Genomic DNA, 26726 nt, shown 5'->3' with positions numbered 1-26726 from the left:
TTCTGTTTCCTTCTGTGTTAAACGTGAGAGCAACATGACATAATTTCTCACTTCTGTATCCCCTGAAACCAGTCACTGCAAATCCAGGCTGCACACACACACACACACACACACACACACACACACACACACACACACTGTATGTGAAGAATGTATTAGATCAAATTGGCATGCAAGCTATTATCATCATCATCCAGTGAACCCCTTCCTCCTTCCCAAGCACCCTGTCTTGTTTCAACTTAGTTGCACACCCAGTGCTGTGATATCACTGTTTGAAAGGGTAAGTCAGCCCAAAAGGTTCATACAAAAGAGGAACATTTAAGCAGGCAAAAAAAACAGTCATTTTTCCAGTCTGTTTTATTTCCCTCTGCAGCAGTGAATGTCTCAATTGAGACAGTAGGGAAACTGCAGACAGAGGTCAAAGTAGAACAGTCTCCTGAAAAGACAATCTCATAATTGCATTGAGCAAAATTCGTAACAATTCGTGTTACATCTGAGTGTTCTCATACTGATAATCAGATGTATTAGAAATGTAAGACATATGAATAGAACCAAAGGGAGAGTGTGTTCAGAACATTGGAACAGATCATTGTCAGTAGAAGGTCAAAAAAGGACATTAACAAATTCTAAATCAAATGGACTGATGGAAGGCATAACCACATGCCTGCGCCATTTAGAGGTTTTCATAAATCAACCTTGACATCTTTAGTAATTAATCAAAATAATTAACAGTCAAATGATCTGAAATGCTTGTAATGTATATTGCATACCAGTACTCATTTATCCAAGTATTGTCAGATTGGATCAAGATGAAGAGTATCAGTTACCAATTTCAATTATCATATCTGCTAGAAGTGAATCCCATGGCTTGGTTTTAATTCACCTGAATATGTAAAGACATTCTAGGAGTGCACTTAACTCATTTCGGCCAAAACTGGTGCGGCACAACTGAAAGGTGCAAAAAAGGCAACCGATCTGTCACAACGTAGGTCAGTCTTCGAGAAGTGACCTCGCATTTCACAAAGTTCAATCTACTTCCCCCCTCACTTCTCCAGAGATCCATCTCTTTGGCTTTTAAATAGTTGTTATTGTAGAATTAAAACCAGTAGGCGAGTTACAATTCTCAGGTATCTACAGTTGTGCAGTTAGTTGTACAGCTCTGCAACCGAGAACGGCTAAAGTTTCTGTGACATTATTCTCATTTCATCTCATTAGTCAGAGGGTTGCATGCAAGGTCCTCCCCCTCAATGACACCATTGTGATGGAGATCAAAGGAATCATTGCGGTGAATGAAAGTGTTGATATGCTTCTTTATTCCAGAAAGAGAGCCAGAGGTGGTCTGGACTTGTTTCCTGAGGCCTGCATTAGCCAAGTCACTTAAAATAAAATACTGCAAAATGGTGGCCACAGTCGGAATGGGAGGATGACTTGGGCTTCAACCTATAATTTGAAGAGTAATAAGCTATTCTGAAGCATCACAGAGCATATTCAAATGTGCTAGTGCCATAAAACCAGTACTGGGCCTTTAATCTTGATTGAGCTTATCCTCTGTGTTGACATCCGTTTTTGTAATTGTCAGTTAATGTCAAAAGCCACACAGTTTTCATGAAGTGTTACATCTTTGACGGATACTTAACTACATCCATTCAGTTTCTCAATGGCCAACGGATCAACCTGACTGAACATTCCAGACCTTCTCTGCTTTGCTCGGAGTCCCAGTCTGTCCCAACGTGGTAACCAACCAAGGAACCTGTCAGTCTCTCAGTAGGAAGGCAACAGGAAATAGTTTAGGAGGGCAGGGAGAGTGAAACGCAGCCTTCGTTTGGAGACTTCTGGGTTCTGAGCCGTCCTATAAGGGTCTCCATAATAAAACTCCTGGCTGAATCAGTGCAATTCGTGCTGTCTGGTTTAAGAGAATCCTAGTGGTTTTGAGGGTCTTTGGTGGTTAAATCGGAGGTGTCGAGTTAGGTTTTCTGGGTTGTGACGTCCGTACTGGAGGTAAAGGGGCACGTCTATGTGAGAGAGAGAGGGATATAGAAAGATAGAAAAGGTCACCTCCAGCCTTTGTTACAATACTGTACAACGCCAACTGTATGTGTCTATCTGCCCATTCATCTGACATCTATACATTCATCAACTTAGCCGAACAATACAGCCACTGAAGTACCTGGAAGGGATGGCTGCAACAGGAGGGCCAATGGGTGGAACTGAAGTTATACTCGCTCCATGTTGCACGAGGGCACCAGATGCAGCGTACCCAGGATGGGTGGGATATGACGGGGGGTCCGAAGGCAAGGACTTCCTGGGGGCTGGTGGTTTTTTGGGTGGTACAAGGGCCTGAAGAAAATACAATAGAAACATATAATACAATCCAGGTGTGACACAGGATGATTTTTGTTGATTATAGCCATCTCGTCACACAGAGTTTAGGTAACAGAGACAAGACAATTGAAGATTGAGGGCTCTAGACCAACTCCAGTCCTTGGGGGCCTGATTACTGTCACTTTTGCCCCAGCCACAGCTAACACACGACTCCAATTATCAACTAATGATCTTCAGTTTAAAAACGCAATTAGTTTAAATCAGCAGTGTTTGCTAGGGATGAGGAACTAGTGTGACCACTATGGCTCCCGAGGACTGGCGTTGCCCATCCCTGCTCTAGACCAAAAGTAGATTTAATTGATTCACTTTTGGTTTAGTTAACTGTTCTGACAATATTACTAGAAATCATTTATGCGACTTGCTGATATTGATGTGTTGAAGGTTGCCTGTTTGTACATGGACTATGCAAACTACACTCACCGGCCAGTTTATTAGGTACACACATCTAGTAGAGGGTCTGGGCATTCCACAAGGGGTCAGAAACGTTCCACAAGGAGGTTGGTCCATGCTGACGCAATGGCATCATGCAGTTGCTGCTTAATGAACGGTGGTATATTCATGCTGCGAACAGCCTGTTCCATCTGGGACTGGGACTACGCAGGTCACGCCAGGCAATGTTTTTTCACACTTTTGTCCATTCTAACCTTCAATCAAACAGTAACTGAATGTCTCGATGCCTGTTTTATATAGAAAGCCACGGCCACGTGACTCACTGTCTGTAGAAGCGATCCCTTTTTGTGAACGGGGTGCTGTACCAGTGAGTGTATTTACACTACACCAATATATTAAGCATGGTTTAATATGCAAATGAAGTATCAACATCAATAAAATGCAGTTAAAAATGTAAATTTCACCTAAATATTTTTTTATTTTCAAATAGTTACTAACATTGCCATTAGCTATAGCTATAGATTATCTGTGCATTCTTTTGTAACCAACTTTTTAGAGCCACTTCCACTTCTGTCTAAGGGAGTGAATATGAAGTACTTTTTTTATCTGCATTTGCACATAACTGTAAATTCAGCAATACAATTCTGAACTAAAGCTTGATTAGTGTGATTAGATTCATTGTTTCAAATAATAAAATTCATCGAATCAACCAATCAACGACAGACTCCTCAATTAACCACACAATCAACCATTAAATTCCTCCACAATCAATTAACCAACCCACCCCACTCATCACATAAATCAACCAATCAGACCCAATGCCAATGCCCACATGCAGCCATGTCTACATGCTACTCTGGTACCTGGCTGCCTGTTAGCACAGGGTCAGGGGGTAGAGGCTTGGTGGGAGGAGCTGGCCGACTCAACGATGGCTAGAATAACGGACGGAAAACAGAAGAACAGGAGAAATAGATGGAGAGAATGAGAGAGAGAATGAGAGAGAAGGGTGAAGAGACCAACCAAAGGAAAGGGACTATTCAGCTATTCTAACTGAATGAGACTCCAGAGTAGTCACAATACTCAAACGTTTGCTTTTTGTACGATAAAAACAACAAACTTCAGATGAATTCTCATGCAATGAGATGTCAAAGACACAAATCATTTATATTAGCAAACCACAGAGACGATACAGCTACAGTGGGGCAAAAAAGTATTTAGTCAGCCACCAATTGTGTAATTTTCACCATAGGTACACTTCAACTATGACAGACAAAATTAGGAAAAAAAATCCAGAAAATCACATTGTAGTATTTTTAATGAATTTATTTCCAAATTATGGTGGAAAATAAGTATTTGGTCAATAACAAAAGTTTATTTCAATACTTTATATACCCTTTGTTGGCATTGACAGAGGTAAAACGTTTTCTGTAAGTCTTCACAAGGTTTTCACACACTGTTGCTGGTATTTTGGCCCATTCCTCCATGCAGATCTCTAGAGCAGTGATGTTTTGGGGCTGTTGCTGGGCTGTTGCTGATTTTTTTTCTCATTTTGTCTGTCATAGTTGAAGTGTACCTATGATGAAAATTACAGGCCTCTCTCATCTTTTTAAGTGGGAGAACTTGCACAATTGGTGGCTGACTAAATACTTTTTTGCCCCACTGTACCTCTATTCATTCGCCATCATGCTCAGTTCCATGCAGGTAACAAATGCGCTCTAAAGTAATGGCAGAGAATCCATTACGTTACTATTGACAAGACAGATTCCAATCATGGAAGTAGATGATAAGAGGGAAAGATGAGCGACACCAGTGCTCCTCAAAGCCATACAGATGAGATGGATTTGCCCACACTGACCAAACGTTAGAAATCAGCAACTTGACCAAGACACTTTTTGAGGAACAGTAGTAGGGAATCTACACTGAGTGTACAAAACATTAGGAACACATGCTCTTTCCATGACAGATTGACCAGGTGCATCCAGGTGAAAACTATGATCCCTTATTGATGTCACCTGTTAAATCCACGTACAATAGATGAAGGGGAGGCGACAGGTTAAAGAAGGATTTTTAAGCCTTGGGACATGAACTGCTTATGTGTGTCATTCAGAGGGTGAATGGGCAAGACAAAATATTGAAGTGCCTTTGAACAGGGTATGGTAGTAGGTGCCAGGCACACCAGTTTGAGTGGGTCGATAACTGCAACACTGCTGAGTTTTTCACGCTCAACAGTTTCCCGAGAGTATCAAGAATGGTCCACCACCCACTCAAGCCAACTTGACACAACTGTGGGAAGCATTGGGGTCAACATTGGTCAGCATCCCTATGAAACACTTTCAACACCTTTGAGTGTCCATGCCCCGACGATTCAAGGCTGTTAATGAGGGCAAAAAGGATTGCAACTCAAAATTAGGAAGTTGTTCCTAATGTTTTGTACACTCAGCGTACATTAACTTTAGAGCGTCAGCTAATTAACGATGTCGCTCTAGATTTGAATGTTATGTAATAATGCCTACCGTGTTTTTTAGGCATCATCACAGAAGATTCGACACACAATTTATGAAAGTGAATGTAAATAAAGAGATTAACAACTCTGGTGTGTGGAGCCACAGTCTTTGTCAACTGGTTCAATTATTGTGTCTCAGCACATAGGCTACTCTTCCAGATCTAAGCTGGGGCTAGAGTTCGCTCATGTGGAGGGTTCTTTTGCTAAGTGCAGATTTACACATCTAAACAGGAGAGTTAATCTTGTCCAAAATAAACCCCTGTTAAGCATTAGACACTGTGGCTACTGTTGACGCTTACTAGGAGGAACATGCTCCTCCCCCATGCCAGTAAGGAATGCTAAATAATCAAAGTAATGCTGTGGTTGGTTTTCAACATCAATTTGTAAGTCACCCTGTACATGCAGGTTTCCATTCAGACTGACATGTCATATCCTCATAGAATATATTTTTCGTGATATCCAATTGGTAGTTACAGTCTTGTCCCATTGCGGCAACTCCCGTACGGACTCGGGAGAGGTGAAGGTTGAGAGCCATGCGTCCTCCTAAACACTACCCTGCCAAGCCGCACTGCTTCTTGACACACTGCTCCCTTAACCCGGAAGCCAGCCACACCAAATTTGTTGGAGAAAACACAGTACTGGCGACTGAAGTCAGCGTGCCACAAGAGCACGATGGGACAAAGAGATCCTGGCTGGCTAAACCCTCCCCTAACGACACAGCCTGGGATCAAACCCGGGTCTGTAGTGACGCCTCAAGCACTGCGATGCTGTGCCACTCAGGAGGCCCCCTCATAGAATAATTTTAAAGAAACAGTGTGATGGCATGGCCCTCTAAACAGATACAAAAACGGTGATTGCAATTTTGGAACCACAGCTCTGAACAATAACAACTACAACTACTACTACATATGGACGAAGACCTCGTCATTGATGGCAACCTCTGACTGTACCTGGTTGTTAGGGGGGCTGGGGTCGGGGGGCAGGGGCTTGGTGGGGGCTGGCCGTTTCTTTCTTATCTAATGATGGATGTTTGGAAAAAGTAGAGGAACAAACACGGCTTTGCTATAATACTGCAACTACACATACATAAAGACAGAATGTTAGTTCTAGAAAACATGAGGATTCTTATAGATAAATAATGATAAATAAGTTAGAGATTTCATCTCATTGCATCGCACACACAAGCATTTTTCAAGCTACCCATCACCTCACAGGCCTAGGCCAGGTTACCTGGGTTTGTTTTAAGACAGGGTCAGGAGGAAGTGGCTTAGTAGGCGGAGCAGGTCTGTCCTGAACCTGATAGGAGAAAACAGGAGGCAAAGGGTTTTGACAGCCAATGGAAACATGCATTGGGGGGGTAAATTAGTTATTAGAATTAAGCAGAACATATACAACTCAGATTGAGAAAATATTAATTGGTTTCTTGAACATATGCTGAAAAAAAATATAATCGCAACAGGTAAATTGTTGGTTTCATGAGCCGAAATAAAAGATCCCAGAAATATGCCATACACACAAAAAGCTTATTTCTCTAAAATGTTGTGCACAAATTTGTTTACAACAACTGCATTTTATCGATGGCTATTTGAATGCACAGAGATACTGTGACAAGATCCTGAGGCCCATTGTCATGCCATTCATCCGCCGCCATCACCTCATGTTTCAGCATGATGATGCACGGGCCCCACGTTGCAAGGATCTGTAAACAATTCCTGGAAGCTGAAAATGTCCCAGTTCTTCCATGGCCTGCATACTCACCAGACACTTCACCCACTGAGCATGTTTGGGATGCTCTGGATAGACTTGTACGACAATGTGTTCCAGTTCCCGACAATATCCAGCAACATCGCACAGCCATTGCAGAGTGGAACAGGCTATAATCAACAGCCTGATCAACTCTATGCGAAGGAGATGTGATGCGCTGCATGAGGCTAATGGTAGTCATACCAGAAACTGACTGCTTTTCTGATCAATGCTCCTACCTTTAAAAAACATTCAGTGACCAACAGATGTATATCTGTATTCCCAGTCATATGAAATCCATAGACTAAATACATGTATTAAATGTACTGATTTCCTTATATAAACTAACTCAGTAAAATCTTTGAAATTGTTGCATGTTGCATTTATATTTTTGTTCAGTGTAGTTACTGTAGACCTTGTTAATGTGTTAGATGCTTTTTAAAATGTCTTTATGCTCCCCATCTTCAGGCAAATCTTACATAGCTCCCCACATGAAAGAAATACAATGGGACTGTGCCTTCGGAAAGTATTCAGACCCATTGAATTTTTCCACATTTTGTTACGTTACAGCCTTATTCTACAGTGGATTAAATGAAAATAAATCCTCAACAATCTACACACAATACCCCATAATGACAAAGCATCAAGAATGGTCCATCATCCAAAGGACATCAAGCCAACTATGGGAAGCATTGGATACAAAAAAAATACAAAACAGAAATACCTCATTTACATAAGTATTCAGACCCGTTGCCATGAGACTCGAAAATGAGCTCAAGAGCATCCTGTTTCCATTGATCATCCTTGAGATGTTTCTACAATATTTATCCTGAAAGTTCCGGTAAATAGCAACAACAAAAAATCAGATGTGCCCATTTAAAGAGTTTAAAACCAAGATATGGTCACTCTGCCAGGGTTCTCCCCAAATAAGAGAGTAAAGATTTCAGAGAAAATTAAACTGATATTTAGTAATGATAGAGTAACGGTCTTTGATCGATAATTACATTCGTTGTGAATCGTTGTGAACAGGCCGTTCATAAATTCTGAGCCTTTACGTTCCTCAATTAATCCAGCAAATTTCAGCAGTAAGCCATCTCGACACAGAGCACACCCAGAGTAGAGTTGTTGAATCACTCAAACGTTGTAGCGACAGTCAAACAAAAAGTCAAATTACCAAAGTTGCTAAGCTTGCTAGATAACCTTCAACGAATGACAGAATATCTCCTCTTTTTGGCAAAAATCGAGTTAATGAACATACGGATAGCAGATCAGCTCAAGAATAAACAGGAAGATGAAGAGTGGAGATAATTTAAACATCAAAGTAACTCGGTTTTCAAAACATCCATATCTCCTCCCATATTGTTTGTTGAGCACACATTCTCTACCGAAGCTCTATGGCAGCAAGTCCGAGACAGCGCAGAGAGGTTAGAGAAGTTAAAGAGATGTTAAAGGTATTTTGACATGCATAGGCGAGAGACATGCTTTGATAATGCAACCTATGGATTACAGAATAAAGTTAGGAATTTTCATGCAAGACAGGAGTCAGGGTTTTGGATTAGAAAATAGCCTAGGCTTTAGGACAGGAGAATATATCATTTCCCCCTCATCCCTACCCATAGACTTCATGCCTGTGACAGAGATGACTATGTAATAAAGTGTGCATAGGCCTATCAAATGTGTGACTGTCTGAAGACTCACTGAAGAGGCAAAGACAGCTCAAAGAGACACATGTTGTTTTATAGGTTATACTGTAGGGCTTTCCTGTAGGGTTCATTAACTGCAGTCGAGTCGCGTGTGCAGTCCAGCAGTGGCAATTACGAGTGTACTTTGAATTTATCGTGACTTTGTGTGAAGTAAATACGCTAGACTAAAGGCTACCATGCGACATCCTGTTTGGATAATGTGCTATTAAATATTTTGCAAATCTGATAATGCTCATGTTGTGTATTTTGTGGAATTGCATTAGTGCCGACATTGGGGAGCATTTTTGTAATTTTCCAGGTGTTGTCATTTAATATTTTCGGGAAATGTGTGTTTATGGGTCAGTCAAGGGATCTCGATTACCCATGTTAATCCTTATTCTACAGTTTACTACAGAATTCTATAGTGAGTAATATAGTATTCTATAGTAAATTGTAGTATTTTTTTCATGTGGGTCAACTCAAAGAGATTGACGTCTGTTGAATAGCTAATATTATTACAACAAAGTCAGTGTTATCGATTTCATGTACCTATAATAAAGGGCACATATGAACAGTGCAGGTGGAAAAACTATTTGAGTGACAGTCAGGGAAGACCAGGCTGGGTCATCGTGGTACCTTGTTAGAAGGCGGAGACGGGGTCATTTGGATGTCATTCTGGCGGCTTAAGTGGTACCTCAGTGGTTGGACCTGTTCCCCGTTACGAGCATCCACTCGCTCGGTGGCCGGGGTCCTGGGAGACGGCACACACTCACACATTACCATAAAGTTCATACCACAATTTCAATAATGGGGTGCTGACAAATAGTAAGCTGAGCACTGTCATAAGAGTTAAGAATAATGTTTCTCTATAACACTGGTCCAGTCCTCAAAGAATGGCTGTTTGGTTACAATACACATGATATTACAACCTAGGGGAATAATCAGTTCTGGTTCTAAAGAGTCAAAGGTCATTGCAGTGGTGCAGTACAAGTAGAAATGAGGTTGACAGAAGTAACACTCAAAATAAGCTTATAGAACTGAGACTCTACAGAATGGTCACCATCACTATCCACGAAACCGGCTCTAAAGGAGTCTTATCTAAAACATTGAAGAAATGGGGAACTAAACTGGGGTGAGTTTCCCCAAAGCCTTCGTAGCATTTAGTTGGTCGTTACATCCTACTTAAAGTGCATCGCTAGTATCTGAGCTGATTACTCAAAAAACATATGTTGAACTAAAACTGATCAATCAAATTCTCTCTCTTTAGATTATAGTGACTTATTTTAATATGGACCAACGTTCACAGATATTTTTGCAAACTAGAGAGACTCTTGGGTGTTATATGGAACACTAAGCATTAACGTTGCACTTCAGTAACGATTCGTCGTAAATACACAGCCCAAAACTGAGCAGCTAGAAACTAATTCCATGCCTTTACTCTACCCTTAACATTTAGTACCTTTTAGTGCCTGTTCCACAGCAAACACCAAGCCCCAACTCTCACTATGGGCCACACTGACCACACTGAATTATGAGTACTGAAAAACACAGTTAACTCTGACCTCCATTGATTGATGAAGTGCAAGATAATTGGACATGCATAAGGTTTCAAACTTGCACATAGTTGGCTATAGCCCCTTTCATTCCATTATAGCTATTAAAAAAACACTATGGCCGAAATTCTGTCCATACTGATAGCGGTTTTCTGCACTGCGCAAACATATACATACTATATAAACACTGTAACTAATATGTGAACACAGCTGGTATCCCCTGGATCAGGGCTCTCACCGGCTCTGTTGGCGTCCGGTGCCCTTGTGGAAGAGGCTGGTAGTGCCCAGACAGGGTAGGTTGCGGTGACAGCGGGGGAAACGCAGGGCGAGGAAGAGGAGAACCACTGGCAGGACGAAGAGGAAGATGACCAGCAAGGCCACACGTGCCGGGTCAGATCCTGGAGATACAGAAAAAAATGGAGGTCTTGGTTATCATGGCAGACATAGAATTAAAGCTGGGTGCAGGTTACTTACTAATTTCTCAAGGATTTGATTAAGATAAAGAGTGTAAATCTATGAGTGCAGTCAAGTTGTGCATTAACAGAGGAACGGTGAGGTACCTCTAGGTGCTCTTGCAGGGCCACTGTCCACACTGCCTCCATGGCCCGTGTACCTACAGTCTGGAGGAGCCCAGCCCACATCACAGTGGCAGTTCTTATTGCTGTTGCACACCTGGCAATGTCAGAGAGAGGATATTGAGCCATATTATTCATTTAACAGCAACAACAGTTTGGGCCAGTCTATTGTGAGCTATACAATATTACTTCTATAAGGGGAGACAGGCAGCTGGCTTGCTCACCCCGTGTCCGTTGCATTTGCTCTGACACTCATCGACGCCGAACAAAGACACATCCTGACACCGCTGGTTCCAACAGGCCTGAACCACAACATGGTCAGTAATAACAATCATCATTTTAGATATGCATGTAAGCTTAGATAACAACACAGAAAACCTCCCTATTCCAAAGGGTCAAATGACCCGTTCCACAAAAACAGAATTATTTTGCATTGTATTTCTATAGTTGAGGAAATGCCCACCTTGCCAAGACCACACGCGGTGCCCTGTGCCACCATGGCAGGGTCGGAGACGTCGTCGCCAAGGTGGAAGTAGGTTCCCCGGCAGACAAAGTCGCTGTAGTTAAATTTTACTTTGGTGGTCAGGATCTCAGCGCTGGTGCCTAGCAACGGACGGTCGTTGCCTCCCTGGCACTGGAGCCTCCCACAATGCACATCTCTGAAAAGTCAGACACAGTCAGAGCAACAGTCAGACATATGGAAGTGTTCATTAGGCACCAAATGGAAGAAAAAGGACTGAATCAGGGCAGGACTACAGGAATTTACCAATAAAATATGCTAATGTGTAATCTGTTGCAAAACATTTGCTACGATGTTCCTTAATGAACGTGGTACCTACTTGCTAGGGCAGGGAATGTAGGTTCCGTTGGCCATCTGGCCACAGTTACCATATTTGTTGCCCTGTTTGTTGACGGAGGAAAAGCAGACAGGCGGAGCCCTGGTGGAATCTGAAAAGAAAATGGAGTTCAAACAATCCTAGTTGTCTCAAAGATTTTACAGTAAAAGTGTCTGAACAACACTGCCTGAGTTTATGAGCCATTCTTAATTCTCCATCTCTGCAACATATGGCACATGAAGATTTGATAAGATGCAATAACTCGCCAAAACAGTTTCTTCAATCAAACACTGACATTATATATAGGAATCCTTTGTCCAGGGAAGTATTCTCTGTTGCTTTTAAAAGTTCCAGTTCCGCTGACCAGTCAGTCCAGAACTCTGGGGTTCAGATCTCTTGAGGTTCCACAGTACTTGGTAAAAGTACTGAAACAAGTCAAAATAACTAGCCACTAGTTCCCCACAGTGGTATCACTCCCAATGGCTATCGGGTCCAGAACATTTGACCAATAGTGTAACTCACTAGGTCCCCACAACATCTGACACTGTGTGTTGAGGCTGGCGCAGACACCGCTGTAGCAGTAGGAGGAGCCTTCCTCGCAGGGCTCGCCGTTCTGCAGGAACACGTTGGGGGGGCAGTAGGGAGAGGTACCAGTGCAGTGCTCTGGGAGGTCACACTCCCCCAGGGGCTGCCGACACATCCATCCACCTGAACGCAGCTAGTCAGACAGAGAAAATAGACAGTAGATCAGTAAAGGAGTTTATGATTTGGACCTTTGTTCAGATTCTTGTGATAGATCATGTAATAGTTTAGTTCATTAGGATCACTATTAGCTATTGCACATGCAGCAGCTACTCTTCCTGGTGTCCACATAAAACATACGTGACAAAATATAGAACCGTAATAGACAAGAACATAACATATATAATTATAGTTATAATAAATATGAGACTAATGAACTGAGCTGATTTAAATGTAGGTGTTCAGTAGTGTGTTCAGTGATGGGGTTGAGTGTGTGAGTGTGTGTCAGTAAGAGTCCAGTGAAGGAGACAGAGGCAGAGAGGCTTGCCCACCCTGCAGTTGTCACAACAGATGCCATCGGAGGAACACTGGGCCCCAGGAACCAGTTTACAGGTTGTGGCGTTGCAGCAGGGATCGTTACACTCCTGGACACCCAGAGACAGAGACACTTAATAATTCATCCTAATCCCTAAATTAGGGATCTTCAACCTTTCTTTCCCAGGGATCCCCTCCCAGGCAAACTGGCGACCCTGGGACCCCCATCATACATTAGCAACATAAACATTGAAATAATAATATATAATAATATAATAATATATAAAATAAAATGTGAAATTTGATATATATATTTTCGTGGGCCCCCTAATTGAATACCCCCTCATCTATGGTGGCAAGTTGGTGATGAATCTTGTCATTGGGATGAATCTTGTCCAGGAGGCAGCTGTGTACGGTGGTCAGTAGCTGGCACATACACAAAGCCATAAAATCAGATTTTAAACCTAAACCGAACCCTAACCACTCTGCTAACCTTATGCCTTTACCTTAAATTAAGATCAAAAAGCAAAATTGTTTTCATAAATTTTGTATAATATAGCCAATTTTGACTTAACAGCTGCTTCCAGGGCAAGATTCATCCAAATAAACGTCAACCTGCATCTATGGTGAGTTATGCTGTCCTCCCTAAAAATATCAAATTTACTGTCCAACATACATCCAGCAGGCCGCAGTCACACTCCTCTCCCTTCTCCACGTAGAGGTTTCCACAGCGTGGCCCCCCCAGCAGTTTCTCAGGCTGGGGCACGTTGAAGAGGCACATCCCCCCACCATGGAGCAGGCTGAGGGACAGGTCTCTGGCACTGCAGCTGCTGAACAGCTGGCCTGGCATGAAACTGGAAGAGAGGGGCAAAGAGAACAAGACATTTAGTGGATGCTCTTATCCAGAGCTTCTTACAAGTGCATTAAAATGAAGTGCCTAAAAATTAACATAATACAAGGCAAGTGAGGATCACAGCTGCACATAACTGACCCTCTGTTTTGTATCATCGACATTGCATGGCCTGGTGCTTCTGTAATGCACGTCAAACCTAGCCCACCATAGCCTGCTAGCCCCTCACCCAGTAGATGGCTCCATGATGCAGCCTCCCAGGCGTGGTTCATTCTGACACTGGCAGCGCCGGTCGGCCGTGTCGTGATTCATGCCCAGATTGTGCCCGAGCTCGTGGGCAATAGTGGACGCCACCCCCAGTACACTGACCAGGTGATCCTACCCACGGAGAGGAAGAGAGAGACACACAGAGTCAGTCTACCACCAGACTTATACTGTCATTGTGGGGCAGATACCCCTGTACTCCACTGATAAACCTAACTGAAGCTAACTAACTCACCACATTGACCCCTCCTGACCGGTCCTTGGAGCACATGGAAGACTGAGATGCCATTCCCACTGTAGTTCCATCAAATGAGCCCCCCCTGGAACAGATCAAACACATACAGTTATAGTTAGTCTATTTTCACAGAGGCCATCCACTGGTATATACACATGTATTTGGGATGAATCTGCTTCCATAATGTACAGGTGTGAGAAAGGCACCGATTAACTTCAACCAAGTCCATTTGACTACTCACATAATGAGCTGAGCATTGTCGTGGCGCAGGCGTGGCAGCAGCTCTCTGGTGCGCCACTCCAGGAAGCGGTTGAGAGTGTCTGAGGGACTCTTGTCAACCTGGATCTTATCCTGGTCACTCCAGATCTCCACCCCAGTTAGAGCCACACGCACACTCAGCGGCCGGTAGAACTAGAGAGGGGTAGATGAGGACCACCATGACAAACCAATGAAAATCTAACACAAATATACAGTGGCCAGTTTATTAGGTACACCCATCTAGTACCGGGTCGGATCCCCCTTTGGCTCCAGAACAGCTTGAATTATTTGGGGAATGGAAACGTTGCTCAATTTGCATCAAGGGACCTAATGTGTACCAGGAAAACATTCCCCACACCATTACACCACTGCCACCAGCCTATACCGTTGACACCAGACAGGACGGTGCCATGGATTCATGCTGCCTATGCCAAATACTGACTCTGCCATGAGCATGACGCAACAGGAACCAGGTTAAGTTGGACCCGGCAATGTTTTTCCACTCTTCAATTGTCCAGTGTTGGTGATAGCGTGCCCACTGGAGCCGCTTCTTCTTGCTTTTAGCTGATAGGAGTTGTTGTTGTCTGCTGCAATAGCACATCCATGACAAGGATTGACGAGTTGTGTGTGAGATGGCGTCCTGCTCCATTATATGCCTGTTTGTGGCCTGCCTGTTTGCCTGCACGATTCTTGTCATTCTCCTTTAACCGCTCATCGAGCTGTTTTCACCCACAGGACTGCCGCTGACTGGATGTTTTTTGTCTGTGGCACCATTCTCTGTAAAACCTACACACTGTCGTGGGTGAAAAGCCCAGGAGGCCAGCCGTTTATGAGATACTGGATCCAACACGCCTGGCACCGACAATCCCACCACGCTCAAGGTTGCTTAGTTCGCTCCTTTTGCCCCTAACGTTCAACCGAACAGTAACTGAATGCCTTGATGCCAGTCTGCCTGCTGAACCATTTTCATGAACGGGATGCTGTACCTAATAAACTGTGTGTAAGACATCCTCCAGCAATTTAATTTGACTTTTGAAAAGTGATATCCCAAGTATAAATACAGTAAAGTACACACACTAAAGGGTGAAAACATTTGTTTTTTGCAAAATAATGTTTTTTAGACACCTGCAAACTTCAAGGAGTAGGGCATTCAAGGAGTTGCTCTGTTGGGAATACGCGATATCGTCGGCCTCCTGCTTGCTTGAGGAACAATAGAGGAGCAGGAGACGATAGAAGAGGAAAGGCCTACCCCACCACTTGTGCCATGTCACGACTTACCTGGACCACTTACTGAGATGTGGCTTTTGTCAAGTAAATCAGGTGTTGAATGAGGTGAAAAGGAGACAACTTTAATATTAGGTTACATACCCAGTCTACTTGGTTGGCCACATCCAGCATTCGATAGATGATAGTCTTGTTGATTTTCTGATAGTTACGGTACTGTAAAAAATAACAGTTATTGGTTAGGACAATAAAGTCAGAACATGATGTGATTGGTCTAAATGTACTGGGGTCTCTTCAAAGTGCACCTATGTCAGTGCCTCGCTTACACTAGGGGGCATTTTCATACATTAGCCTTATCGTACATTACCTCTTTGTGATCAGCTACAAGCACAAGCTCTATGTACTTGGTCTCTGAGAGAATGTCCCTCTTACTCTGCAAAAAAGCAAAGTGTAAAGTAAAGACATTGGGGCCAATGTACACTACGTTGTCGACAATTACCAGCAGTGGCAAAACGTCAGTAGTTCTAATCCCAGGATAAACAAACATTTGATTGTGCTTCCAGCCCCTCTCACCCTGTGTGGGACTTGTGGTGGGATGTGGATGGGAGGTACAGGTGTATGGGACACCCCACAGCCCCCAACACTACCCCTCTCCAGAGGTCTAGTGGAGTAGAGCAGGTGCATCCCCTCCTCCTCCTCCTCCTCCTCCTCCCCTCCACTCTCCTCTGCCCCTTCCTCATGTTCTTCCTCAGGCTGCAGCTCAAAGCTCAGGGTGGAGTTGATGGCCACCACGCCCCTGAGAGAGAGGGGAATAAACAGGACTCTCTCAACAGGGAGTCAACAGGGACAAAAAATGCCATCCAAGTTCAAGGTAAATACAGTTACTTCATGTGAGGACATTGTTCAAGGCTCTGCTAGCAACCAGATTACGTTCGCTACATAAACATGACCCTAAACCGAGTATATGGCCACATGGTCTGCCCACGCAGTAAAGAGCTCTAAATAACTCCAACTCTAAATAAAGGTCAAGAGGATTTTCCATGGATTTCCGCCAAGTTCATTTGGATATCCCTAAAGTATCCAAGCCAGCGGAAGGGACCCCAGATTAAAACTGGCACTCTCTCAAATCGGGTGATTAGTATGCTTGAAGAGGTCAGAGTTCTTTCAGATTAATCTGGATTGGATTAAAGCCACCTCACAGTCGATCACTCCGCCCCACTTACATAACCATGACACTCACATAACCATGACGTCCGTACTGCTGATGAAGTGAAAGTGCCCTTAGTAAAGACTTCCCCTTTATAATAATAGGTTTACCATATAGTGCACCACAAAGGGTTTAACTGAGGTGGGTGATTAAGTGGGATAAGGCTGACCCCTGTTTAGATCACTTTACTGGTTTTAAATGCATTAACCATTACATAACAGAGAAGGAAATGCATATGCTTAAGGTCATAAGGTCATGCGGGTAAACTTATTGAGCTGTTAGGCTCTATTTCTTTAATGGAAAACCTAAAAGGCATGATTACACAGTATGAATTTGTATGATCTCACTTCCATGGACACCATTCTCAAATCAAGAATGTTGACTGGGTACATCTACAGGGAACATTGTTCGCATGCTGTTGCCTTGCTTGTGACGTTCCGTGAAATTGTACATTCCTTTGGGTAGTGACAGAGGGGAAATGATCCTAATTTTGACAGGCCACATAGAGTGTTAAAGTTGATATTATTACCTGAGTCCAGAGCAGGTACTGAGAGCCACCCTGGACTGTGGGAAGCCCCTCACTGAGCCGTGGTAGTAGCAGTGAGTCTAGGAGATAACAACCAGGGAGAGAGTAGTCAACATAATATAATGACAACATTATTATCCAAGCTCATATGAACTACCGTTAACTATCCCTATAACAATTCTACCTATAACAAATCAGAACATTTACAACACATTACTTACCACTGTGCTCTCCTCTAAAGAAACCCCAGTGCCATTAGGGAGGTAGTAGAAGACATTGGGGGGCTTGGGCAGGAGATCACTGTAGGGAGAGGACAGGGTTACTGTTACTACTTCCTCTGAAGATTTGTCTGAAGTCCGATTTTTTTTATATTGCTAATGATAAACACCTTTATGAAACTATGAAGTCTTAACTCAACAATGGCAAAGGTTGGGGCATTTCAGCCTCACATCTCCCCATTCAAGTAGCTAAGGCCTAATATTAAAATATGTCATTTTCTGATATTTCAAAAGGGAGTATATTATGTTAGTGAGCTTACTGGTTTTTCTCCAGGTCCAAAAGATAGATGCTGCCTCCAAATTGAAGAACACACTGTAGCTTGTCTGGGTGACCGTTCTGTGAAAGGAAAAGAAACATACACCTGGTAATGTGTACTGTGATTTGTATCCTCATAAGTCAGTGGATAATTTAACTAACTGTACATTTCCCCCTAACAACTGTTGTGCTAAAGGTGAACAAGGACTTTGTGTGGCCAAATTAACTCATCGTCCAACAAAAATGACTGCTTGCTGTTGTTATTGTAATCGCTCAATGTTTCAACATGGTGTACTCATGATGGGTGTCTTAATGAGCGAATGCAGCCAAGAGCAGCTTGAAGTGGCAAACGGGGCAAAGGGACAATCTTCTTAGTGAAACAGCAGTAATATCCAGTACCACCATGTGGTCTTTCTTATTAACCCTGCGAAGGTTAAAGGATTCAGGCTTAGGAAGTCCTGGATAGTTCATAAAGAACAGGTTATGTACACAATGACCTATATCCTTTAGAGGCTGATGGACAACATTTCAGATGTAGTAGGCAGCTATGAAGCTCTCATCCTTTCTCTGCACTAAAGTTCCATTATTACACAATGCTCAGATTGGATAATACTATATACTTTGAATCCCTTCAGCCAATCAATACTCATCCCATCAAACCAGTCAGCAGACACGAAATGAGATGGTGCGATTAAAGTTATACTTTGTCTATGGCTGCAGCCGCCCCTGAGCACTACCTGTCAATGATTACACCTGCATGCTCTCTAAAATAGACCCAGTCTCTAAATGCGTGCAGCACCCAGTCCTTGGTAGGCACTGGCATCTAAGCACATTACTAGAGCCCAAATGGGCTGAATCAGACTGTCAGCCAGGGTTACCCCTCATAGGCACTAAGGACCAGGCTATAAATGGACTTCCTTTACCTGCTGCACATTTCTCTCACCAAACGCAGAGGCAGCGCGGCAGTGGATAAATGACATCCTATCCCTCTTTTCATGTCCGTTTCCCCTGCGCTTCCATCTCATTATAGTCATTCCCCCCAGCGGGAACTAACCTGTCTCCCCTCAACACCGTCTCTCTTCCTGCCAATCAGTCACTTTCTAGCGCGTTTAGCGGCTCCACCTTTGAAGACAGTGAGTAAGTGAAACCCTTCCTGTTGGTGCTTCCCTCCTTCCCCACCGCAGAGTGCTGCTTTCTCCTCTCCAGCTAACTGACAGGAATTGGCTGAGGCTTGGAAATGGGACTAGAACTAGGAGTACTGGCAGTAAGGTAATGGGTGGTGACAATATGCCAGAGAGGTCTGTTCAGTTCCAAGTAGCGGTTAGTGACTATGAGGAACCAAAACGTCTACCTCCTCTGTGGACCGGCAAAATCATGCTGGATAATGTCATTGCCAGGTACCTAAATCCAACAACTTACACCCAATTCACTCAGAAGTATTCTACTTTCCACAGTCCCAGAAATATTGTAACATCATCATGGTTCATATGACACAACGATGTCCCTTTACCATAGGCTCCAAGAGGCTATTAGTAATAACATAACTATTCACACTGGAACCCAGTCATTGGATATGTACAAAATATAACTGGCTCCACATCCAATAATATCATAATCCAAGAAGAATCCCAGAAGTAGATGATGATAATTGAGGGGGATTTCCAGTACATTTGAATGAAAACACAACTCTGGTCAATTTCTAGTTTCTATAGTCTTTATTATAATCAGAGTGCTTTGGTGAGGTCATTCCCCACATTATGTAAGGAGAGTGTGACTGACTTATGTTGGGTGGGTCTGTGTTGTTGTACTGCCAGGGCAAGAGTCCAATAGGTAACCAACAAAGACTCCAGGCACAATGGTGATCTGGCTAAAAACTACAAGGCAAAAAACTAACGACAGTAAAATGTCAGTTATGCAACCAAATAGAAGAAAGAATAAGGGAGAGAAAGAGATGGGAAGACATACAGTACATGTACACACTCAAACATCTGCAGCTTTTGGCAATCTGCCTTGGATTGTGGTTTTGGGGTGAGAGGTCAGAGTAGAAACAGGGCTCCTTCCAGAGCACACCAGAGCTACATCTGTTCAGGGCTCTAGTGGAGGATCACACCCAAATATCTGTAGCTCAGCCATGAAACACCCACCCTCTCCAAACTTTGTTTGTCGTTGCCACACTTCTACCTTTCTCACCCTCTCATTTGAGCATTACAATTTCTTACATTCTCTCCTCGTCTCTACCTTCCATTCTCTCCCCCCTGCTGAACCCTTACGTCACGCTCGCTACAGGTCTCTCGGTTCACTCTCACTGACTTCTTACATCTCTGTCACTCTCTTATCGACAACCATGTCCACTCCATCTCTGCTGCCATTACCTCTCCTTCCCCCACTCTCTCTAACTTCACCCTCTCCTCTTATTTCCCCCCTCTCCTTCTCTCCCTCAGTGAGGTAAATGTCCCAGGCCGATCTCCTGCTAGTAACAAGATGAGCTCACCGCCACATGAATGCTGGGTGGGGTCCATTCAGACCCAGAGCTGCTTGTGACCCACAGGAGAAGAAATAAACCAGGGAGGAGGAGAGGGGAACATGGGCGGAGGGGGTGTAACGGAGGAAGGGAGAGAGGGAGGGACAGGGCAAGTCGTGATTCCTCTCCAGCTCTTTCAGCGCAACGGAAGAGTGCAAGGGAGGGAAATACAATCAGTCAGCTCCTGGGATGTCTGTCTTCCTCAGTCCCTGTAGTGCTTCTCTGTTATTTAGTCTGACCCAGAGCAGCCCTGGATCCTGTTTATGGATCAAGTCTGGACATGTGAATGGAGTGTGCACGTCCACTATCTGGGGGAAATCTCTGGGTTAGTTCATGACTTGTGTATCCCTTTGCATTACAATAACAGCCAAGTGAATTCATGTACAATGGACAACATGAGGTAGAGGAGTGTCACATTCAACTCCAGTCCCAAAGGGAAAGTAGTGTTTGCTGGCTCTGCTCATCTTCCCTAGCACCTGACGGATTCATATTGATGGACCAGAGAGTGAACACTTCCTGTTTATAGATGTTCAACAGATTGTGGTATGAAGGCAAGAGTGAAAACCATTTCACTGGAACTCATGCGTGCCTCTATTTTCTTTACTGCTGTGCATGGATATCCAGAACTAACCTCACCAATAGGAAAAGCCTGCCTACTGGCATTACCTTCACTTGGGCTCAGAGAAGTACTCAGTGATTTGAATGACTTTTGGGGTATAATGAATGATCTGGTTATATAAACAGGACCCCTGGTTGGGGATTTTATTTATTTTATTTCACCTTCATTTAACCAGGTAGGCAAGTTGAGAACTAGTTCTCATTTACAATTGTGACCTGGCCAAGATAAAGCAAAGCAGTTCGACACATACAACAACACAGAGTTACACATGGAGTAAAACAAACATACAGTCAATAATACAGTAGAAACAAGTCTATATACGATGTGAGCAAATGAGGTGAGATAAGGGAGGTAAAGGCAAAAAAAGGCCATGGTGGCGGAGTAAATACAATATAGCAAGTAAAACACTGGAATGGTAGATTTGCAGTGGAAGAATGTGCAAAGTAGAAATAAAAATAATGGGGTGCAAAGGAGCAAAATAAATAAATAAAATAAATACAGTAGGGAAAGAGGTAGTTGTTTGGGCTATATTATAGATGGACTATGTACAGGTGCAGTAATCTGTGAGCTGCTCTGACAGCTGGTGCTTAAAGCTAGTGAGGGAGATAAGTGTTTCCAGTTTCAGAGATTTTTGTAGTTCGTTCCAGTCATTGGCAGCAGAGAACTGGAAGGAGAGGCGGCCAAAGAAATAATTGGTTTTGGGGGTGACCAGAGAGATATACCTGCCTGAGCGCGTGCTACAGGTGGGTGATGCTATGGTGACCAGCGAGCTGAGATAAGGGGGGACTTTACCCAGCAGTGTCTTGTAGATGAACTCAAGACCATTCTTTAACCAGCTCAATCCACCACACTTTCCCTACAGACACTATCTTAAGTAGATAAGAGCACCCCTCTTCCCCTCACATGAAGAATCAGACTTACCATGCTTGGGTGTAAGACAATAATGCCCCCCCTCACACACTCGGCCGTCTTAATGGTAGGATAAAGGGTTGGGGTGGCAGAAATGCTTACTGTCAACACAGAGCGATCAGGCTCTGAATTAGCTGAGATCCCCTTCTTAAGCTGTATTAAGGTGAAGCCCCTGCTGCACGCCTTACACAGAGCTGTGTGTGTGTGTGGTGTCACAAGTCCATTCATAACCAAGTTGGTGTGGAGGCTAATAATAGCAGGCACCAGAGAGGTGAGCACTGAGCAGCAGAACTTAACAAAAAAGCGTTACCTGCAAACTGATAACATGTCATACATGTCTGTATTTTCTTCTTAAAACATTTATTTCAAACATCAATGTGGCAACTGTCTCAAAGTTTGTCTGACAAAGTAGATCTCGTCATGGTTCAACGTTGACAGAAGCTATTCAGGCCAAGTCAAGTGCCTCTCCCAAGAGGACACAAGTCGCCTGCTCCACCATAAGAAATTAAACTAACACTGTGGTGACTGGCATGTTTTCTTCTTTAATATCTCACACATACAGTGGGAAGAACAAGTATTTGATAACCTGCAAAAACACCGGCAGTGTTTCCTACTTACAAAGCATGTAGAGGTCTGTCATTTTTATCATAGGTACACTTCAACTGTGAGAGACGGACTCTAAAACAAAAATCCTGAAAATCACATTGTATGATTTTTAAGTAATTCATTTGCATTTTATTGCATTGTAGTGTTATGCGAAGAATATACACTCAGATATTTTTGCCTCGAGAGAACATTTACGATCATCTCATCTATAGCTAATCTTGCTTTGTTAGACAAATAAAGATCTACTTTTAATGTGATGAAGTTGCACATTATCGTGGTGATTAATTGCACTCAGTTTCGAGTGGTGAATTTAAATACTTTTAATTGGTGTTATTTAGAGCACAAGTGGTTGCTCGGGGATGGAGTGATCTTTATCACGTGAATACCCTGGACGGGGAAATGGAACATTACAGGAATTACATTGTTCAGGGGATGGGTGGGTGTTGATGAGGGTGGACGGACAAAGTTTGAATCCCAGACACATAGTCACACCCCTCCCATATGGCACCATCCCCCACCTTTCCTCTCATTTCTGACAAACAATCTAAAAACAGGTCCCGGTTACCATGGTTACACATTGCGTGTACTTTGAGTGAGTATGTGAGTCACTGGTGTTATGTTCGCCAGTATGAGCAGTAGGCTGTGGGTGCAGTAACCTCATGACAAGTGAAAAACGGCTACTCATTCATCAATGACTGCAGTGATTCAGAGGATAAACCACACAATAATGTAGGAATTAGGAGTGACTCTCCACTGAGTCTTAGCCAATGAGGCCCACTCAACTGTTATTTGTATGACACTGCAGTGCCCTGGTTGGTTTTGAAACCAGTAAACAAACGTCTGGGTGCCTGATGGAGACTGCTTTGCCAATGGGATTCAACCTTTTGAAAGTTAACATTCCAATCCAGTAGCTGGCTTAAAAAGTGATGTGCAAAAATGTAGCCCTGTCATGCTCTTATTCTCTACTTTCCTCTATGTGTATTTGGAAAGGAGGAGGGTGGGGGGGTCTGCTGTCTGGCTTCCTTTTTTGTGCTAATATAACAGAGGAAGGAAGTAGGTGCCTTGACATACTTTACAGGGAGCTTCCGGAATAAAAACTATGATCTGAAGAAGATGGGGGGGACTGGGGCACTTTAAGAGGACGGACACTTCCTGTGCAGCTGACAGGAGGTCTGAAATCATACCCTGTAGAATTCCCCCATATCACTCACTCCACCCAGAGAGGAGAACATCATAACACTGACGACCTTCGAATATAAATAAATGTGAGCCTCACAATTGGAATAACCAGGTGTGGGTTTGATGTTAGTCTGAGATATAAAACTGCATTTTAAAATTAGAATTCCTATGGGACCTGTAAAAATAGAATGGTTATTAACCTCTAACACTATCTAAAACAAATAAAGGCCACGTTATAAGTGCTCTGGGATCACTGAATGAAGAATGGTAACATGTAAGCATGGAAATAGAAAGCAGGTGGTGAAGTAGGACCCAGAGTAATAGTATGTGAATGGCCCTGTGTAGAACGATACTCTCACACATACATTCTCTTGATTTCTGTAGTCTCACCTGCAAGGCCTCACTCAGACTTCTCTTGTGTCCATCCACTACCACAAAGGGCCTGGTCCTCTCCAGTGGCTTGCCGTGTCTACTACCATGGTGGTGCAATGGACCTGGGGACAGGGAGAGATGGGATTCATAGGAAAATATTGTCTTATGTCCCCTGAGGCGCTATATTCAGATGAATAAATAACTTTGATACTATAACATCAGAGGATGGAGAAACTATTTTGTTAGTGCTAGTATTGACCCTAAAATCTAAATTCTCAGCTAATGGCAACCTATTACCCAGCCCTAGTAGTCAGTGAACCCCTTCCTCATGGGGCAATGCTAATTATAAGATCAGGTTAGCCACATCTCAGATGGATATCCCTTAATAGTAAGGACAAACTAATGTGGTATACAGGCTTAGGGTAGGAAATGCAGGAAATCTACAATTTTCATTAAATGGTTTCAATATGCCAGGAAAAAACTCTGCATCACAATCTAAACATGTACAATTCAAGATAACTGCACAAACCAATCAGTGATGCCGGATGTGCTTATAATAGCTCATGCTCTCCCTTTCTCAGCCGGCATATCTTCTGACTCCTTTCTTCACACACACATAAAACAGACAGCTGCATTAACTTCAGTACAAGAGGTTCTGTGTCCCCTGTCCGTTCCTAGTACAGCTGTTGTCCAGAGCCTGTATTAGGCTTGTTATAGATGACTGGCTGGCTGGCAGGTGTCTTGAGGACTAAAAAGCAGCAGACCACCTCCCAATGCTCATTTTACAATATCCTACCTATGTACACTGAACAAAAATATAAATGCAACATGTTTTCATGAGATTAAATAATAGATTGCAGACATTTTCCATACAGACAAAAAAACATCTCTCAAATGTTGTGCACATGTTTGTTAACATCCTTGTAGTGAGCATTTCTCCTTTGCCAAGATATCAAGAAGCTGATTAAAACAGCATGATCATTACACAGGTACACCTTGTGCTGGGGACAATAAAAGGTCCCTTTAAAATGTGCAGTTTTGTCACACAATGCCACAGATGTCTCAAGTTGAGGGAGTGTGCAATTGGCATGCTGACTGCAGGAATGTCCACCAGAGCTGTTGCCAGAGAATTTAATGTTTATTTCTCTACCATAAGCCACCTCCAACATCATTTTACAGAATTTGCCCCAACGGTACTTGAACATGTGCCCTGCGACTGTCAAGCCAACAAGTTAAAAGTTAAGCGAAAAGGTCTGAATCTCTTCACTAGGTGTTGGGTTTGACAGTCACTGAGCCAGGGTCCAAGTCCTGGTTGGGCTTACACCCGAATTCACTAGAAACATGTTATTATAAGTGTTTAGAAAGTAAAGGTATCAGATAAATATTAATTGTAATTGGCAGAGTGTTACATGCTAGGCTCCAGTATCGAAAGAGGTTTAACTGACTGTAGGATAGGCCTAAAATGTAAGGTAATTTTGGATGCATTTGAGAGTGCCCAGGCAACGACTGAAATTACATTTTAATGACAGTTCCTTTGAAGTTGCCTGGGCTAAACTAGGGTTACTACAAATACCTACTTGTAAGTGAGGAGTGGGACGATACTGTTGTTGCGTTCAAAGGAGACAGCTTCTCTTGTGGCTTCTCCATCTCTGTTTTATTTGAGTGCAAATGACTTTCCACCAGCAGATATTCCTGCAAATCGTTATCGTCCAGTAATCCTAAACGGCTACTAAGTAACGTATTTGATTGAGTACCGCGAAATGTAACAGTCTCGAGTAGCACCAATGTTACCAGAGCTCCAGATAGAAACATTGTTGCGCAGTGACATTGGCTCGTGTCCATCAATTAATCCACCTAAAGGATGTAAAACAAGGCATTCAGAAACGGAGAAAGGCAACAGGTTCTGTCGGAGGCAACTATGTGGTTACCTCAATTTGCCTACAAGGGCAAATGTCAAGCGAAAGTCCATGATAGGCATCCACAAAAACACGCGCAGAGCAGAAGTGTTGCACGGGCCAGTCAATCGAACGCGTAACTTTATTTCAAGAGGCTTCATTTATCTGCGCCATTAGCCCACACCACAAAGTCCTGTAATAAACCTCTAAACAAGACCGGCCCGCTGTCCGTAGCCTCTGTCCGCAGTTATCGCAGGGTCATATTTCCAGTACCGTTACCTTCACACTCAGAGCTACCACAACATATGTCCCTTCCGTAGCGGAGATGAGCCACTGTGATCTTGTTAAACTCCCAAAGTGCTATCCAGAATATCTTAATTCCTGAAAGGCAGACAGTTTCGCACATGCAAGACATTCGGGCAAAAGACTGAATGCGTGTTTACAGCGATGGTGTAATCGCATTTCAACCCCCGTACAGGGCGGGATTTTCTCTTGTGCTTTAACTCTTTACTGCCTGAATCTTTCTGCGCGGTCACATGCTAGACGGCATTCTAACAAACCGTACACAACATTTCTATATAGCAAATTTAAAATAAAATAAAATCAATTTATAAAATCCTGCATTTAAGATAATTAAGTGTGACTAAATTATGCAAACCTTTACCTTACACAGACATAGGCTATTCAATCTGACAATATGTAATCCTATTGTCTGGACATCCCAAATAATTAGCTGGATCTCCAGTTGTCAATTGTCAGCATTGCTAAATAAATAAAACCTCTAGAGAAGCAGATGCTGTTGTTATA

The 26726-nt window shown here is 43.1% G+C and overlaps 1 protein-coding gene across 8 annotated transcripts; it reads right to left on the bottom strand.

Annotated features, from left to right (window-relative positions):
• Nucleotides 1–339: 339 nt before the first annotated feature.
• LOC118367693 (disintegrin and metalloproteinase domain-containing protein 15-like) lies at nucleotides 340–26684 on the bottom strand. 8 transcript variants are annotated; one of them, XM_035751286.2, is made up of 25 exons: nucleotides 25602–26684; nucleotides 24043–24146; nucleotides 17823–17899; nucleotides 17506–17584; nucleotides 17288–17364; nucleotides 16125–16347; nucleotides 15919–15984; nucleotides 15696–15767; nucleotides 14311–14480; nucleotides 14070–14154; nucleotides 13800–13948; nucleotides 13397–13574; nucleotides 12738–12830; nucleotides 12187–12382; nucleotides 11668–11776; nucleotides 11292–11487; nucleotides 11053–11130; nucleotides 10814–10925; nucleotides 10492–10651; nucleotides 9337–9451; nucleotides 6506–6571; nucleotides 6226–6291; nucleotides 3636–3704; nucleotides 2168–2337; nucleotides 340–2012 (listed from the first exon to the last, which is right to left on the bottom strand). In XM_035751286.2, the coding sequence occupies exons 1-25, from the start codon at nucleotides 25864–25866 to the stop codon at nucleotides 1946–1948; spliced, it is 3042 nt and encodes a 1013-aa protein (XP_035607179.1). In that variant the 5' UTR covers nucleotides 25867–26684; the 3' UTR covers nucleotides 340–1945. The 8 variants fall into 8 exon arrangements, 7 of the variants coding, with proteins under 7 accessions (XP_035607179.1, XP_052350404.1, XP_035607180.1 ...); XR_004822155.2 differs by lacking the exon at nucleotides 340–2012 and adding an exon at nucleotides 2803–3026 and having other exon boundaries at nucleotides 2193–2337; XM_052494444.1 differs by lacking the exon at nucleotides 3636–3704.
• Nucleotides 26685–26726: the final 42 nt, after the last annotated feature.

Source organism: Oncorhynchus keta, chromosome 34 (assembly GCF_023373465.1).
Source record: "Oncorhynchus keta strain PuntledgeMale-10-30-2019 chromosome 34, Oket_V2, whole genome shotgun sequence".
NCBI classification, from domain to species: Eukaryota; Metazoa; Chordata; class Actinopteri; order Salmoniformes; family Salmonidae; genus Oncorhynchus; species Oncorhynchus keta.
This window is presented reverse-complemented; position numbering and strand designations above follow the sequence as displayed.

Bases quoted from the DNA above. Each gene is read 5' to 3' on its own strand.
- LOC118367693 (XM_035751286.2), bottom strand. From the start codon at position 25,866: ATGGACACGAGCCAATGTCACTGCGCAACAATGTTTCTATCTGGAGCT. The intron at 24,147-25,601 runs GTAGGTATTTGT...CCCTGTCCCCAG, and splicing joins GTCCCACTCCTCACTTACAA to GTCCATTGCACCACCATGGT. The intron at 11,131-11,291 runs GTGGGCATTTCC...GTTGTGGTTCAG, and splicing joins CCGCGTGTGGTCTTGGCAAG to GCCTGTTGGAACCAGCGGTG.